We start from the raw sequence: 18011 nt of genomic DNA on the forward strand, positions 1-18011 counted from the left end.
TAATCAAAAAGCATTAAAAAAGAGAGGTATACATAGAAGAGTGGGAGGTTTATCACTTTCTGCTTAGGCAGTTTCATCCTGTTTCAAGCAAACACCGTATATGGCATTAACAACAGAAAACAATTCGTCTGGCCATTTGGCCTTTAAATTGCAAGAACGCATGAGAAATAGGGCAAAAGTTGTGCCTACCTGAGCAAATGGTGTCACAATCAAGTCATCTCCATGTCTGAAAAATGAGCAGAGTTTTAAGTTAGGTATTACAGAAAACTTACCTCACTGCTTTAACAGAATGAAAACCAGGCTTTACAATTCACTGTAGGTAACCCCAGTTTTATTCTTCAGCAGTTACTCACTGCTGCTGCTCTATATATCCTTTGAAAGGTAAATATCAACTTAGTTACTGTCTGGCTGCCTGGCATGTCTATGGGATGGCTGATGAACCAGCTGGTTTCTGTGCTGCAGGTTTGGCAGGTGACCAGTCATGCAGGACAGGTCTGCAGAGATTTCATCCCAAAGGATGGAGGTGAAAATACCAAAAGCCCATTGAGAGTTACCAGCTGGTTGTGAGCACTGGATGGGGGAGTGGCTGCAGAAGGCTGGACAGCACAGCACAGATTAATAAAAACCTGGTAACACTTTTAAACTGACTCACACCTCTGTAGCTACAGGGGATGTGACCGAGTGTGTGCTGTTGCTGTGGCAACCTCACCCACACCACGGGGTGAGGTTTGGGTAAGGTGCTGGGATGATGCACGAAGGAGAGATGGAAGGAAGGGGAAGAGGGGGTCCTTTGAGTCAGCACTGAAAGCTGCCACTTGATATGGTTTCAAAAAAATATAGTCTTGTAAATTCAAGTAGGCAAAGGGGTGCTGAGCTTAAGAGCAGCATTTGGAGTCAGACCTCTCTAGGGGACCGGGAAAACTTGGGAGTTTTAAGTTACCATATCTCATACATGGCAACAAACGATGAAATTTTCAAGAGATGAAAATCCATTGTCTGTTTTCAATTCTTGTGGGAGTTAATGATCAGCTGGGTTTAGTACCTCTTCACATTTTCATTGTGTCATGAAAATATCCAGAAATGCCCTGGACGATTGTTTCTTGCCAGAATTGCTTAATTAATTAAAGGCTGCAGCAGAAGATAAACCAAATCCATGTTTTCCTTTTCTCTCCCATTCTTTACTTGAACAGGCATACTGTGAATATGTATGTTACCTCACTTAAAGAAAAACTGGGCTCTTTGTCTTCAAATTCTGTGAAATGGCATTAGCTGCTATGTGACACCTGGCTGACCTGTTCCTCAGTAAAATCTGTTAATTTCTTCCCTTTTATAAAGAATATTTTTACTATTTGCATACAGTTACTCCATTTTCTCTTCTGTTTTGACACTTTAAAGAGGCACAGCTTTGTAGAGCAAGGAACCCTGTGTTAGTCATCTGAATTATTTCTGCAAAGATGGAAGAGCCTAAAGCCTAAAGTAAATTATTTTCCAGCCTTCGTCACACCTACCCGCTTTATCTGTTACTCAGGTTGTTTTGGCAAAAAGTGAACAAGGGATTGAGCAAATTCTTGGAAATGAGTGTGTTTTCTGAGCGATCAAATTCTGCCCAGAAACTGTATCTAAAATCAATACACAAACCCATCTTTTACTGCTCTAATCGAATTCCCACATTTGGAAATTTTGAAGGGGTGGAATCCTGGACCTGAAATATTTTACAAGTAGCAGCAGCACTAGACAAAGAACAAAAAGTTAAATTTGTTTCTACCTGTAAATAAGCCAGACAGAGTACTTCCTTCTGGTACCACAAGCATCTGTCAGTGGCAAACACTCTGAATGCTCAACATATGACACAAATGCACAAAACGTTAATCAGTGCTTCAAATTCCAGGGCAAGTGCTACAACATAGTTATCCACTGTCAAAGTCCAGGCTGGCAAAACTATGAAAATAGAATTGTCCTCACCAACTATGGTGGGCTTCCTTACTGGAGATGCGACTTTCTTGTTCTTCTCATTCAGTGCCCCTGTTTTCCACCCCTTAAATGCTGAGGCACTTTGAAAAGGCAACAAGTACATGTTTCTAGGCTTTCTGCCCTGGAATGTTGTTTGGTTTGGGTTTGTTTTGTTTTCTTTTTTTTTTTTCTTTAAAATAGCAAGACACCACTCCTCTAATTTTCAAAGTTCATTCTCTTGAGCTCTTAATGGACTGCATTTCATTGGAGTACAGTGATAAAATATTGTAGCTTTTTATTTTTTTGAGGACACATCATTAAACATTAATTTAATGCACTGGAATCAACCCAGGATTTAATTTCCACTTTCCAAAAGCCTCCTTGTGTAAAGATAAACAGTTTCAGAAATTACTATTATTTGGGTGAACGTGTGACACTGAAAGTACAGGTATCCACTGCTTTCCCAGATAAGTTCAGCATGCACCAGACCCACTTGGACAGAAAAAAAATTGCATAGTGTGATTAGTAATCTTTAATCCAAATTGGGTTAGGAAATCTGGAAAAGGTGAGAGTGCTCAAAGAGGGAGCAGATGCCTAAGGCAGCTCTGCTATTTTTTGTACAGAAGAGCAAGATCATATGATTCAATTAAAGTGCCATTGATCCACAGTGTACTGCGGTGTAGTAAACACTACAATATATGAGTGTCCTGCTGTTTTCTTTTCAGATTATATGGAAACTGATAGATGATTCTGTCTGGATCCTGGACAGCATAGTGCCACACATCTATGTAAAGAAGAAACAAGAGGGACTGTAAACCCTCTGCAATATATCACAAGCTTCTAAATATAGAAAGAGCTGTTAATCTTTAAGGTTAGCAGAAACTGTACACGTCATTGTTACAGTCTGTTAACTAGAAGGCCAGGCATACTTGTTCAAATCTTCACTTTTCAAAAAAAACCCACAGATTTGAAAGCATAATTCTCACATATCCCCAAATCTAAAATGATCACTGGTACGTACGTAAAACACAGGTCAAATTTCCATCAGGAGACCAGGGATTATAAAACACACTGCTAGTTATTTACCACATTTAAGTACTGATGCCTGGCCTTTGCAAATTTTCTGGGCTTTGCTTCCTAACCATTCTTGTGGGACATACTTGAACTCACTCCATATAACCTATCTTTGTCCCTGCACTGGAGAAGAGACAGAAGTGCTATGCTAAGTCAGATATTATATTAACATGTTCAGCTGACTTGCTGAAAAGAAAGTACAAAAATTTTGCTTCCTCTCCTCCAGATTGGCATGAATTTCTCTCTTCCATTCCCATTACAGGACAGTAATTAACTTTGCCCACACTTCAAAGGAACTTAAGAGATGGGTGCATGGACAGCCAGAGAAACAGGAAGGAAGTTTAACACAAGGATAGACAGGGTGACTGCATGACTTTTATTTCTTAATTAAGTTGGGATAATTTAATATAATAATCTACTAAGAGGAGCAGCTAGAGAGACATTCTGCAGACCTGCTAAGATACAGTTAAAAGAGAAGGTATTTTTTTAATGTGGTCAGAAAAAAGTTAAGATACCCATTAAGAAGTGAGTCCCAGGCCTTAGATACCACTAGAAAAATGAGCTTCCACTTGCCAGTGTGGAGCTTCGCAGGGAAGATCCTGTAGGTTTGTCTTTGTAAAGGCCATAGTAAACTCAGATTAAGACTTCCTAGACACTCATGAAGAATATCAAGTGAGTGATCTTGAGGACACGTTTTGCAGATGGGAGGCATAAACAGGATAAATACAAGCTCTCTCTAAATAGAGGGAAACAAATATTCAATACATATTTATGCCAATTTGACACATAGCTTTTAATGGACAAGATATAGTCAAAATAAAATTCCTGGTTAATCTTGATGCAATTTTTATGGCATAAGTTAAAATACTATTGAAAAGGATTCTGACACTTTGTTTCAGTTTAAAACATGATCATATTCGTTTGCCACTCTCCTTCATTTGAATGAAAAACTCAATTATCTCCCCATAAGTACTGGCTGAGCGTGCTGTCCAGGCTTTAAATCCAGCTGGAATAGTCTGTGTTGGATGCTCTGGCTAGAAACTTGGGATATGGGGTATTTGAAAGAATAAAGATTTCAACAGCATTTAAAAATAGGAAAGAAGATGAACATGGAAGTAGTCTTCTATTTGAACAAAAAAATCTATGCAGAGTAAACATTTAAATTTGGACTAAACATGACATGCACTCAATTTGCTATACAAGGCTGATTCAGACCTACTGTCGAATAACATGCTATGAATACAGCTTAGATGAGACATTTGTGTTTTGCTTGCATATATCCCTGAACACAAATATGCCATGTGCAAAACCACAAATGGAGTTAGTTTTTCTTCTGCAAGAAAAGTGTTTAAGTAATGTAATTTCAATTTCTAGAGACCCTGAGAACAATTTTCTAGTCCTAATATGAGATAGCTCAGGCCTGGCTCCAAAAACTAAGGATGACAGGGGATAAGAGGCAACTGTCAATGTTGTGCCCACATTATGGGGTGTGACAAAAATGAGCTTACAGCTTTTCCCAGGTAGCCAGTGATTTGTGAGTGATTTCCAACCCATTGAGAGGCTGAGGACCATCTGGGGGTTGATCAGGCATCGAAGGCAGGGGTAGAGACTATGACACTGTGGGCAGCTTGGCATTTAGGGTTGAGAGAGGAAGCAATTGAAATTGTTGATGAAGTCATGAACTACAGAGGAGAGGGTTGTTTTTCCCAGAGCACTTCTTTATTTCTGGGAACATGTACCTTAAAGGATTTTTACAAAGAGCTACTTGAAACCATTTGTTCTATCACACAGTAGAAAGAAATTAGATCTTGAATGAAGCTGACTCTTGTCAGCTATTGCCTGAGTGTTTCTGAACACTAGATTTTTCTGTAATATCATGCAGTTATGTCCTCCTGATGCTTCTTTCTAATATAACAACAGAGATTGCCCTAAATAGTTAAAAGTATTCACAGAATCACAGAATCTTAGGGGTTGGAAGGGACCTTGAAAGCTCATCTAGTCCAACCCCCCTGCCAGGCAGGGTCACCTAGAGTACATCACACAGGAACGCGTCCAGGTGGGTTTTGAATGTCTCCAGTGAAGGAGACTCCACCACATCTCTGGGCAGCCTGTTCCAGTGCTCTGTCACTCTCACAGTAAAGTTTTTCCTCAAGTTTAGGTGGAGCTTCCTGTGTTCCAGTTTGCAACCATTGCCCCATGTCCTATCACTGGACATCACTGAAAAAAGCCTGGCTCCATCCTCCTGACACTCACCCTTAACGAATTTATAAACAGTGGTGAGGTTGCCCCTCAGTCTCCTCTTCTCCAAGCTAAAGAGACCCAGCTCCCTCAGCCTTTCCTCATAAGGGAGATGTTCCACTCCCTTCATCATCTTTGTGGCTCTGTGCTGGACTCTTTCAAGCAGCTCCCTCTCCTTCTTGAGCTGAGGGGCCCAGAACTGGACACAATATTCCAGATGTGGCCTCACCAAGGCAGAATAGAGGGGGACAAGAACCTCCCTTGACCTACTACCCACACCCTTTCTAATACACCCCAGGATGCCATTGGCCTTCTTGGCTACAAGGGCACATTGCTGGCTCATGGTCATCCTCCTGTCCACCAGGACCCTCAGGTCCCTTTCTCTGACACTGCTCTCCAGCAGGTCAGCCCCCAACTTGTACTGGGACATGGGGTTGTTCTTACCCAGATGCAATACTCTACACTTGCCCTTTTTGAATTAACTTGTTGTATTGCTGTAGTATTGGGATTTCTGAAACTTTCAATCTGCCAGATTTCAATTGAACTTAACCAGATGAAAGAGGAGTGGCTCAGAAAAGCCACAGTCCTTGAGAAGTCCATTATCCTAGCCAAAACAAAGGCTAGTTATAGCAGCTCTCCTTGGAACATCTAATTTAGCAAGTTAGACTTAGGAAGATGCACCAAATTAAAAAATAAATAAATAAATAAATCCAAGATGAGGCGCTCTCTCTAGACTTGGGAAGACAGTATGATCATATCCATTACAGGCTAAATGACTGGAAAAGAGCAGCAAATACCAGGGTGTTACTAAAACAGTATTTTGAGATTGAACCCAGGCAGTGACAGGAAGTATTATCTGGTTACCTGTGTACCTTTTCATCACCAGCATCTTATCAGAGCATGTGATTTTGAGCAGACTAGAAACAAGAGACTTAGCTGGGTGATAAGGGCAGCTTACTACATCTCAGCAATGGTGATCTCAACCAAGACCCATCGAATCCAGGACTGCTGGATGGACTAGTATCAGAATCAGCTGACTAAATCAAAGAACGGAAAGTGTTACTGTTTTTCCCCATTACATATAATATACTATAGGAGCATAATCAGGCTTCTTCCATCTCCCATCAAAGTATCATAGCACCTTGGGAAGAGTTCAAGGAAGATCAAGGTCTCTTGTGTCAGATGCAACTACTTCCTTGCTCAGGAAGCTTAAATGCTTCCCAAAGACACTGCACTTGCATATCTGTCTTGTGTAATCTGCCTAAGGAAATCATGTGAGCACTGATTTAGTGTGCCATCACAGAAGGATGCCAGCATGATGTGCAGGACATGAAAACATAAGACAACTCAAGAAATCACCTGTATCTTGTTGCCCCGAACAGCTACCAAGCTTCAGCACTTTAATCATACCATAACATATCAGACCATTTAGATGACTGAAGAACAGTGGACAACTCTGAGAAACGGCCCTACATTAAGAGAATTATTCAGTCCTAAAGAGAAAGAGAGCATGGACTTGCCAGAGTGTTTTACTAATGTAGGTGGTCTACCTGAAAGTCACTTAGGTGACGGGAAGTGAAAAGAAGATACTGCAGTGCTAAGGTTTGGCTTGTGTATTGAAAAAGGGGCTGGTTTAAACCAGAGGATATAGGACTTTGAACCAGAACAGAGCTGAAGTCAATCAAAGGAATTCAGGCCAATTCAGCAGTGCTGCCATTGGACTGTTCATAAAACAGAATTCATAATTTAGCTTTAAGCAAGGCTGTAAAACAAAACAAGCGTCTGTGACTAAAGGATAGGTTTGTTTTCTGCGCAGGTTAGAGAAAATTAATGAGTGGGTGTGCACACATGAATGGAAGCAATCAAGTTAGTGAAGCTTAATGAGCTACTATCAGTCAGTTTTGATTGCATTAGCTGAAACACACAGACTCTTAGCTGATTGCAAATAAAAATTGTTGTCTTAACCTTCTTTTAAACCAGTCCCTGCCCCATATACTTAAATGTTGAGAACTGATATGATCGTATTACTTCTGAAGAATAAGAACACATTCCGTGTGAATCTCTGACTGATGTAGGCTGAAAGACTTCCTCTCTAGAGAGTAGAGCTTCTGAGAACAGCACCTACTCAAGGTAACTTCCCAGTCTGTGACCTTGCTCTCAGCCGGCTACAGGAAGATAGATAATCTTCAAGGTTTAGAAAAATGGGTCTCCATACCAAATTCAAAGGCCTCTTAATGTGTGCATGTAAGAGGAAACAAGAAGACTTCAAGAAAAACAAGGAAAACCCATGAGAATTTCAGTTTGTCTGTTTCCAGACAGTCTGTTGAAAACAAAACATGTTTTCAGCATTAGTGCCATTGCAAGTACAGAGAGGGTTGTTTGTGCCCTCAGGGGCACAAACAGAACTAATGTTCTGAGTTGTAAAATAAAATAGAGCCCATCCACAAAGATGATCACCAAGCCGGAAAAAGAGTCTGAAAAGCATCCCCACAAACATTTGATTCCCTCTGCAGTAAAGTTCCCTTTCTCCACACTGTTCCAAATCCTTTAGTATAGCGGGTACAGATGTGCACACACCAGTCTTCCCTTCCCCTGCAGATCTGTCTATCAAGCTCAGAGGTGAGTGGTGTTGCAGTGTAGCTTAAATACCAGCTAAGAATTGAGTTTGATACCATGTTTTGGGTAACATGTCACCTTTCAGTGAAGGTGTCTAGGAATTCAGTCTGCTTTGTTTAGCACAGGAGCAGTAACTTGCCATTTTGTTTCAAACACCTATTATTTTCAGATGAGAGGAAGAAAAAGGTCTGACACGTTAAAGTGTTGGAAGGGGAAGTCATATGAGACTGAGACTCATGTGTAACTGAGAGTTATATTTGGAAAATTATTAGGTCTTACATTTGGACATAAAACCAATAAAGATCAATTTGTAGTTCATAAAAAAGAAAATCCTGGTTCAACAACCGTATAGAATAGTTCAACACCTTAGAATCTCCTGAACTAAAAGGCACCTGGAAAGAAGCATTCCCTACACAAGACTATACTCTTGTAACTATGTAACTGATCAACACATGAAATTAGTGTCAACTTGCTACTTAAATTTAAGCAAAGTGGATATTACTGAGTTATTTGGTTTGGCTTCAATTTGTAAAACGTCCTAAGCAACTGGAAAGGAGAGAGTGGGGTCTTTCGAAACATTTTCTTTTCATAACTCAAAAAAAGACTCAAAGCGACTTACTCATTACTTCAGAGTAATTTAAGCTGTGACCTGAAGTTCTTTTCAATCTGTAAAAATTAAGACCAAAAATGCAAAACCGAGTGAAGCAAAACACTTGCCTATTTTTCCAAAAGCCATGTAAGTACATTTTTTTCCATGGACAAATAAATGTCTTAAACAATTTTATCTTTTTTTCTTTTTTTTTTTTTTTTTTCATGAAAAGATATTCCTAAGCTGAAATACATAGAAAATGCATCTCAAAAGATATTTTTTTTTAAAGCAGGTTGGACTTTGAAGTTTAACTAGCTCTTTTTAGCCAGTAGTATCTGTAATAGAGTAATGTCATAGATTCTGATAAAATAATCTGATAAATCAGCTTATCTGGAAAGATAATTATTTCTACTTTGTTAAACTGAGGGACAATTACTCTGCTCAGCAACTGAATGTCTACTCTGCTCTCCTAGAGTCTTGGCTAAAACCGTTTCTGAGAAAGAGTTTTTTTTTCTCTGTAAATTCAGATGTATACTCACAGCATTTTATTAATAAATACAGGCCTTCCTGGCTCAAAAACAGAAGAATAAGATGTATCACTAGCAGTTTGGCTTCCTGTTCTGCATGAGAAGATATACATTCATTTCATTATTTTATTGGCATATTAAAGGCTCGGGTGAACCTTGTTAACTGCCCAGGTTTACCACTTTTGTCTGCCATTGTTTTAAAATACACTCCTTTTATGAATCTGATCCAGACTGAATTAAATATTTTTTTTAAAAAAGCTGAACAGATTGTCAAGAACTAGGTAACATGTAGGTGAGCTTACTTCAAAAATTCTCTTTTCTGGCAGTTTTTCCTCATGACAGTTAAAGGGCTAATTCAGCCTGTTCAGGTCAGGAACAGACTTGCCAATCACCAACAAATAACAGAACTCCCTACCTTGGAATTTCATAGAATCATGAAATCATGGAATGGTTTGGGTTGGAAGGAACCTGAAAGATCACCTAGTTCTATCCCACTGCCATGGGCAGGGAGGGACACTTTCCAGTGGGCCAGGTTGCGCAGGGCCCCATCCAACCTGGCCTTGAACACTTCCAGGGAGGGCAGATCCACAGCCTCCCTGGGCAACCTGTTCCAATGTCTCACCACCCTCACAGTTAAGAATTTCTTCCTAATGTTTAATTTAAGTTTCTCTTTACTTAAGGTAATTTTTTTCCAGCCAGAATCTCTTATTTGATTATTTATTTATTTATTTTCAAAATAACAGATTATATTGGGATTTTTTTTGGAAAAAAATACCCATGCACTTAAAAAACCCCACAACTCTTTCTCCAGCTATTGGGGAAGAAAATAATTCATCCTGACAAAACAACCCAAATCTTCACACGTCAGTATGCATGTTTGTTAGACTATAGAGGCTCTTTTTGTTCCAAAGTAGTGTACATTTGGGTTTAATTATTCAAAGAGAGATTTTTTTTTTTTTTTTAATGTAAACATACAGTCTACAAAGCAGCGTGTTCTCTAGGAGAAGGCTGGATAATACTGTAGCTACAGGGAAAAATACTAGAGTAAATTGCACCCTCTTGACATTTGTTTTACCAGGGGCAGCAACTGCAGGATGCTACAGGAGGTACTGGCAGAATAGCAGTAGGCTGGGCAGTTTAGGCAATAGGTGTACTGGTAGCCACCTGGCCAGTTAGCAGATTACCAGGCCAATGACCCTGCAGTTCCCTAAGGTCACTGTTCCCTGGCTGCGTTCTGGTGCTTAAAAGATGGAAGCAAGATTTAATAGAAATTAGCCCGTTTTGTGTAATATACTAATTAAAGCTCATATTGATATTTCATCTAATTGAGGAAACAATGCTGAGCTTCTGTAAAGAAGCCCATAGAACTCCCTACATCAGCTACTTTTTTACTGTGTGAGGTTCAGTTGGCCAAGTCCTGCACAGATCAGGATGTTGCCACCAAACTGTGGTCTGTGACCTTGTGGAAATGAGGATAAACTTAAGCAGTGCTTGCCATCTCATACTTTTTCCCTGAGATATGTTCAGAAGACATAGTGGAGCTCAGATATACTTCTGTACCAAGAGTGTTATGGTCCTCTGGTTTGCTCTGCTATGCTCTGTTCTGCTTCTTCAGGATCATGGGGGGACTTACTTACACATGCTTTTCTCCCTTTAGAGTGGCAGTTAAAAATGGGCTCAGCCCTATGTGGTAGACTGCTTATTGGATTCTTTCTAGAGTTCATGAGAATGCTAATGATTTCCCTGAAGAATCAATTTTTTAACCTGGTTAGAGATCTGTTTTTTGCTAAAATGGAGATTCTCTACAAATTCAATCTTCTGGTCTGTTAATCAGAGCAGTAATTCTTTAGCAAGAAAGACATAAACATGTTACCACTGCTGACTCTGTCTGCATTTGCTAGCTCTGAGGAGCAAGAGGAGTTCAAATAGGTGAGTATTAGGTAATCAGACCACCTCTGCAAGACATCCACATTCAGAGTTCCCTGCTTTACCGATGCCTTAAAATGTAAATCTGACAAGTCTTCCAGTACAACACTGATGACTCCTCTCATCTTCCAGCTGGCTTATATTCCCTTTTTTTCCCAGTGTTTCAACTGTGCTGTTGAGGGTTTTTTGGTTGTTTGTTTTGTGTTTTTTTTTTTTCTTTTTTTCCTCATTTTCCAGTTTTTCACTCACTATTCTCCTTCTCTTAAAAACAGGTTCTCCTGCCTGTCGTCACAGATCTTGCCCTCTAATTCCTTGTATTGGCTCACTAATCCTCACCGACTTGATCATTTGCTTCTGTTTCTCTCGCACATTCTCATCTTTCTGCTGGAAATCCCACAGCCAGGCTTCACAACACAACTGTTTTCTTCTGCCTTGGAAATTGCAAATTGCACCTTCTTGTCTAAAGCACCTGCCTCTCCAGTTCACAATCTTGAATGGCTTTTTTTCATCTCCCCATATCAGCTCCATGTTCTGCTGTTTTTCCTCTCTAGGACCATGTTATTTCTTCCAAAAGATTACTGAAAATATATGTTACTGACTCCCACTCTTTTTTTATTTCTTTCTTACCATACAGCTGGTTTTTGTGCCCCTTTCAGTACCATAAGGGCTCCAGCATTTGTCCCACTAACAGTCTCTTGACTGAGCAGCCTTGCATTCACCCTGTCTTTTATTGTTTTCCTTAGTTAATCTGGCTCATTACTTTAAAATACACTTTCATATATCTGATTTTAAAAAAACTTTCCACCTCCCCCTTCTCTGCCCTTGTTTCTGTTACTTTCCATCTCAACTCACTGAATGAAACTCCCTTTGACTTCTCTGTGAGGTCCATACTTTGGGGAGGGTAGACTCATGTTGTATCTTTTCCAAAAGTATCTGACTGAATTAGCCTCTTGGCTATCATCTTATGCTTTAAGTATTTTGTGCAATAGCCCATCTTTTCATCTCGCGTTTGCAAAAAAATGAGCATGACTGCATTCGCCTCCTTAGCAGGAGGTCAGAGCTGCTGCAGAGTGCAAATAATAAATAATGACAGAATGATGAATTCAGTACTTTCGCACTGCCATCCACTGGCTGTCTTTGATCACAACACTGTCAACAAAAACTCGGTTTTGTTTTATCTGCTGCTACTGAAGTGAAATCTCTTACTGTAAGCACACTATTTGAGAGGAATGGAAATGCCAGAATTTTTTAATGTTATATTCCTTCCAAATAAAAGATCCATGCATTTTTGCTTTCTTTTCTACTTTACAAAGTGAAATATTGAGGTTAGGAACTTAAGTAGTCAATCAGGAGATTCTAGGTTAAACTATTATGTAAATTTCATTCATCTGCATTACTTGAATAATGTGTATGTGTTGTAATGTATTTTGCTCATGCAGTACTTAAAATTAAGCATGTAGATAGGATTTTGGAGTAATCTACATTTGTGTATTACTTCCCCTGACAGATCTTCCTGCCTCCACCACATTTAGGCATGTCCTGAATCAGAGTGATGTCTCTGTTTTAATAATCTGCACTAGGTTTCCTTTCCATGAGCACATCCAGTTTCTTCTTGAATCTATACACACAGAGCTTTGTGGTTTTGTTTTTCTTGTTTGTTTTTTGTTGTTCCTTTTGCTATTTTATCTTTTAAAACTTCCTCCTTTTAATTTCCTTTTTTTTTTTCTCTCCTCACTACATTTCTGAAAATTAATCGAGCTTATTATAATTAAACTTACTGATATATGATCAATGTTCCATGGTTAAAACAACTTGCCCTATACATTTCCTATTGTTCTCCCATTTTAAACAGTGGCAGGGATATTTACCTTCTTAGTACAACAGCTCCTCTGTGACAGTAGAGTGTGAAAATCTATCCTGATGTAAGATCCAATAAATTTTATACTCAGATGGGTTTTAAGAAAATATTGAAAGGAAGAATAGATACAAATATCCAAAGGAAAGTGTGTTCAGTGTTTCAGTAATTTGATTTTTTTATCCAATTTACTGCCATGTGCTGAAACATTACCCAGAATTCTAGGAAACACAGAAGTGGATTATGAGTTCACGGATGGAGTGCTAATTGAATTCTTAATTGAAATGACTCATCCAAGCAACACAATGACCTGGATTACCCTCCTGAATGTAAGAGTCTTTCCAAATAATATCCTTGCCCAGGTGCCGAACTAGAAGCTTGACTCTTGTCCATCTAAAAGAAAGGTTATCTGCCAGGAGGATTTCCTGGAAGAGGGTTGGTATTTACAAGTAAAATGTGTTTTCCTTACAACAAGGCAAGGTGAATTGATCTTTTTCTCATTATTTTGTTTCAAGAAAAATTCATCACACTGGGCAAAAGTTTACCAAGTACTTCAATCTACAGGGCTTAACTTAGGCATGAACTTTATACAGACTCTTCGTAAAAGCATGAATTTCTCTCATCTTGGCACTTACATATGAAGAGAGCGATAATTAGATGGACTATTCAACATTTCTAATGAAGATATGTAAGCTAAAAATAGGACTGTTCAATTAGAATGACTGCAACTTAAATATCAGGTGAAATGTCACTCATTATGAAAACCTCTTTTGTTTATTGTACATATTGACTGATTTTTTTTAAAAGAAGATATCGATTTGTTCTTGCCTTATTAAAAACAGTGTTGATATTAATGCTGGATTTTTAATGCTTTAGACTTTTTTGGTCACTAGAGGACACTTACAAGCCTAATTCTTTATGTTAGTGATTTATAATTGAGCCATAAACACCTAGTTGGGTGTGGAATTTGGAGCAGATAAGGTAAACAACAACAACAACAAATATTATTCTTAATTTCTGCTACTTAAAAGTGACTAGAAGCTGGGATATTTAACAGGTTTAGAGTGTCTTACTAGTGAACAGAGACTGGCATCTGCCTTCCACTGCCTGTGAAACCTGGGGTCTACAAATAGTTGAAAAGTATGATCCACTAGCAGAAAATACGAACATCACAGAATATAAAGAGGATATAATAACTTTCCAAAGGCCTTTTGTTAAAATTCTGCCATTTAGTTAAATTAATATTTGAAATAATTTTTACCTCTTTTGAGTTAACTTATTTCTGCCAGCAAGTATATCTTTTCTCTAAGAACCTAAAAAAACCCTGGTGCAAATAAATGCAATTTATTCTTGAGAACATGAAGGAGCTGAAATTGAGTTTGCGTGGCTTCTCTTGAAAACAACTCAATAGCTAGGAAACAAGAGTTCTCCTTAGTGTTTTGATACACCAGTATTGATTGTCTTCATTGTTTTGTCAAAGGTAATACAGTGAATAAACACATCAAGTACACCCTCATGATACCCTTGCTTTCAGAAAACTACAGAAACAAGTACAAGCTTTAGCAAAGAAATAAATGGTTAGTCATTACTTCAGTAGCATAAATGACTACTGACTTCGATTTTTAAAAGAAAGTTCTTGTAGCTGGAAAAATCTTAGGACAGAGGACAAAAAATATGCTAAAAGTTTTTTAGAATGTACTTACATATCACTGGCAATAGAGGAGTTCCTGGACATGGACTTTGGAGAAAGGTCATAGTCACTGTCTGACCGGTAAAGGAAAGATTCCCTACGTTGACTGTGGACAAAATTTGCCTGAAGAATTAGCCCTGATCCAGGGCTTGTCATGGGATCCAAGGGACTTCGTCCCGATGACGTACCATTGTCCACATCGAAACTACAAAAAGAAAGGAGAAAAATATTAATGCCATTGACAAATAATTTTGGAAGTAATAAAAGCTTTTCTGGTAATTGCTTCTTGGTAGAAAATAAAGACCTGGTGAAGTCCACTGCTAAGACAAAAAACAAGGCACACAAGCAATGGACTTTAAAATTGCTGAAAATCAAAAAGAGTAAGTGTGAAAGAAAAGAAATATAGTAGGGAAAGATAACACTGTTAGGAATATAGGAAGTCTTATGTGTCTCTGCATGTACAGCTCCAAAGTTGAGTAAACATGAGATCTATACCCGAGCTCCATACTCTGAGCTGTATACCTGAGGAAACATCATGTTTCATTGTTTTCTGCCTCAGGCCCCATCTCTCCTGAGCTGGACCATCATTATCCTGTTCAGGCAGTTGAGGGTCTTTTTATTATTGAGTACCCAACCCTAATATTTCATTACTACCCAAATATTTCAAGAACATATTTTGTCTTACTCCAGTAAGCTCTGGGTTGAAATCTCCACATGATTTTTAAAAACATGGAGAAGCGTTAGCATCATAATATGTATTTGTAATGCAGACATCTCAAGTACTCATTTTGGAAACAGTGTTCAGTTACATCTGATGAAAGCAGAAGAGAAAATATTCAGTATGTGTCAGCTGTTGATTAGGCTTCAGCAGCCCACAAGTGTCAAAGCAAGTACACGTTACTCTCTGCACTACCTTGCTTCTTGATGTTATCTACCATCCATTTGAGGTTGCAGTGAGACTGCTGCTTTAATGTTTTCTGGAATGACAGCATTTCCATGGTATGCTTTTCTTTGTTAAATGAACTAATCAGAGAAACATATATTGCCTATTTTGACAGAAATGCACATTGCCTGGCAGAGAATAGATCTTGGTTTCATGTTTTCTTTCATTGTTTTATTGTTAATTTGGACATTCCTGGGACTGCAAGCCTTCTGCTGCTCTCAGACCATATTTTTTATTTATTTATTCATCTTTCACAGTCTGAATTTGGACAAATAAGCTGTTGTGTTTTTTTAGAAAAACTGTCCAAAAAATCTTATTAAACAAGCTTTAAGCTTAGCAATTTAATCCTCTTTTCACTGTAGTTTTCAGAACAATTAACTTCCCAAATTTCATTTATTTTTATTATGCCTGAACACTTTTTCTGAGCCCTCAAATGTGCTACTACTACATGATGTTATCCACCGCAAACTAACAAGGCTTAATAAATAACACATCAAATAAGAGTTTTGCCACAAGTTTGCTGGGTGATCTTGGACAATGCAAAGCTCCTCTTTGCATGTCATTTTCCTTGTTCATCCCATCTTTGTGATCACTGTGAGCTCTGCTTACAAAAATTACTGAAAAAAAAGATTGGAAAGGACAAGATAGCATTAATAGTACAATGAAACACCCTTTGCAGCTTATAGAGCCATAAGTTAAACATCACATTGCCATTACTACTACCATGAAGGCTATTATTCACTAGCAGTCAATATATTTTGAGTTTGAATTCCTGTGTATTCCAGGAGCACAAAATACTCACGATGCCAATAAAGTGTTTGGAACATCTGTGAGCTCACCATATCCAGATTTCCTAACACTTATATTTAATTGCCTAAATAAAATAATGTTTTTCTTTAAACAGCCACAAGAACACACAAACTCCTATACAATACACAGTCTGTATGTTTTGGTTTTCTGTTGAGGGCAGGAGGGCAGATCTTTAATGCAATTTTAGGTAAAATAGAAGTGGATTTTTTACTCCTGTGCTCTATTAGACTAACTTTTGCAATGGCAGTAAATACATATAACATTGTTTGAAAGCTCTAAAGCAAAAGTTGAAAGTGGGATAAAAATAAATGAAGGTAAATTCATGTGTGTCTCCCAGAAGGAAATTTTGAATAAGGAGTGACTATTAAATTGATTGCTTTAGCAGTGGACTTAATTATTCAACTGATTAAAAGGTATTTTATTGGATTAAAGGAACCTATTGGATTTTAAGCAAGTTTGTTTTATTTCCTTCACCCACCTTTTGTGGACATTATATGAATATTTTACTACCAGTCTTATTTCTCCCAGTCAGAAACTAAGGCAGGCTTCTATAAATTATTTCACTGTCAGATTATAAAATAATATATATTCTATTATTATTAATTTAAAAGAATACTAGATAAAATTGTAGTTTCATCAGCTGGGAGAGGCCCTGTGGTTTGCAGCAACAGGTGAAACAACTATGTGCAAGACTTGCACATGGCTGCTGTGACAGGAATTTTGTCCTGTGATTCTGTGTTGTGCCCACTAGATGGATGTCAAAAGCAACGAACGGGAATACCCGCTAGGACTTCGATGATACTGCTCAAATAACATGTCTTTTACGTAAATATGCATAAAGAAAAAAAATGTTCAGTTCTGCAGCCAAAGGGGAATGTGAATACAGCATTGGCTTGCCAGAAACATGTTTATACAAAGAAGTTTATAAAGTGCTACAGCAGTTAAGTGTCTTGTTTAGGTCTTACTGAGGCAATTGCTAACATTTAAAAAATAAAATAAATCGTTTATTTGGCTGAATCACAAGTCTTATTTGCAAGAAATGGCGCTGGTGATCACACTACATCAAATGAACAGAGAATCAGAATGGCAAATTGAAGACTTTCACACAAGTTGTTTGTTCTTTCCTGCTGCATACACACACACACACACACACACAAAAAAAAAAAAAAGTTTAAGATATGCAATAGGATAGACTCTTTAATTTGCCTGGGCAAAAATTGCAGAGAGTCAGCTGTGGTTGCTTGATATTTATCTTTCCACTCCTGTTAAATTTTAAGCCACAGCAAGAATCTGCCCTGGATTAAAAAGTGCCTGTTCAGTGCCAAGCCAAAATTATTCTGTCCCTAGGAAGTTACTCAGCATGCTTATACTTTTGGTGGTGGGTGGTCTTTGGAAAGGAAGAAGCCTCATGGAAGTTGTTACTTAAGGCACAGGAACTGCTTTGCTATTGTTTCACAGATCGAAATTGGCCGTTTAAAGACACAATTTTCCACCATTGTTCTGCAGCCAGCTTCGGGTGCTTTGCACAATGTATGCAAACTCCAGCTGCTTTTAGTGATGGGAGCACTTGGCACAGCACTCATCATAGAATTGTCTATCTTCAAAAAGCTTTGCTGCAACTCCAGAGAGGCCAAAGCTATGAAGAGGCAGTGCTAATTCAGCAACTTTTTTGTCTGCATATTAACAAAATGTTTTATGACATTAGTGGATACTGTTTATCCTTAGAGCCTGCCTTATTCAGTGTTCAGTGATGACAAACATGACATGAGATTGAAATGCAGCCTTTTTTCCTT

At 38.3% G+C, this 18011-nt stretch overlaps 1 protein-coding gene across 14 annotated transcripts in view; it reads right to left on the reverse strand.

The window, feature by feature from the left end:
• PDE4D (phosphodiesterase 4D) overlaps window positions 1-18011 on the reverse strand; it is a 550182-nt gene that overhangs the window by 96162 nt on the left and 436009 nt on the right. For all 14 annotated transcript variants that reach the window (XM_051642406.1, XM_051642404.1, XM_051642405.1 and 11 more), the window contains 2 exons: window positions 14479-14670; window positions 190-226 (listed from right to left, as the gene is read on the reverse strand). In XM_051642406.1, the coding sequence (XP_051498366.1) occupies window positions 190-226; window positions 14479-14670 (229 nt within the window). The remainder of the gene's footprint in view (window positions 1-189; window positions 227-14478; window positions 14671-18011) is intronic.

Source organism: Apus apus, chromosome Z (genome assembly GCF_020740795.1).
Source record: "Apus apus isolate bApuApu2 chromosome Z, bApuApu2.pri.cur, whole genome shotgun sequence".
Taxonomy (NCBI): Eukaryota; Metazoa; Chordata; class Aves; order Apodiformes; family Apodidae; genus Apus; species Apus apus.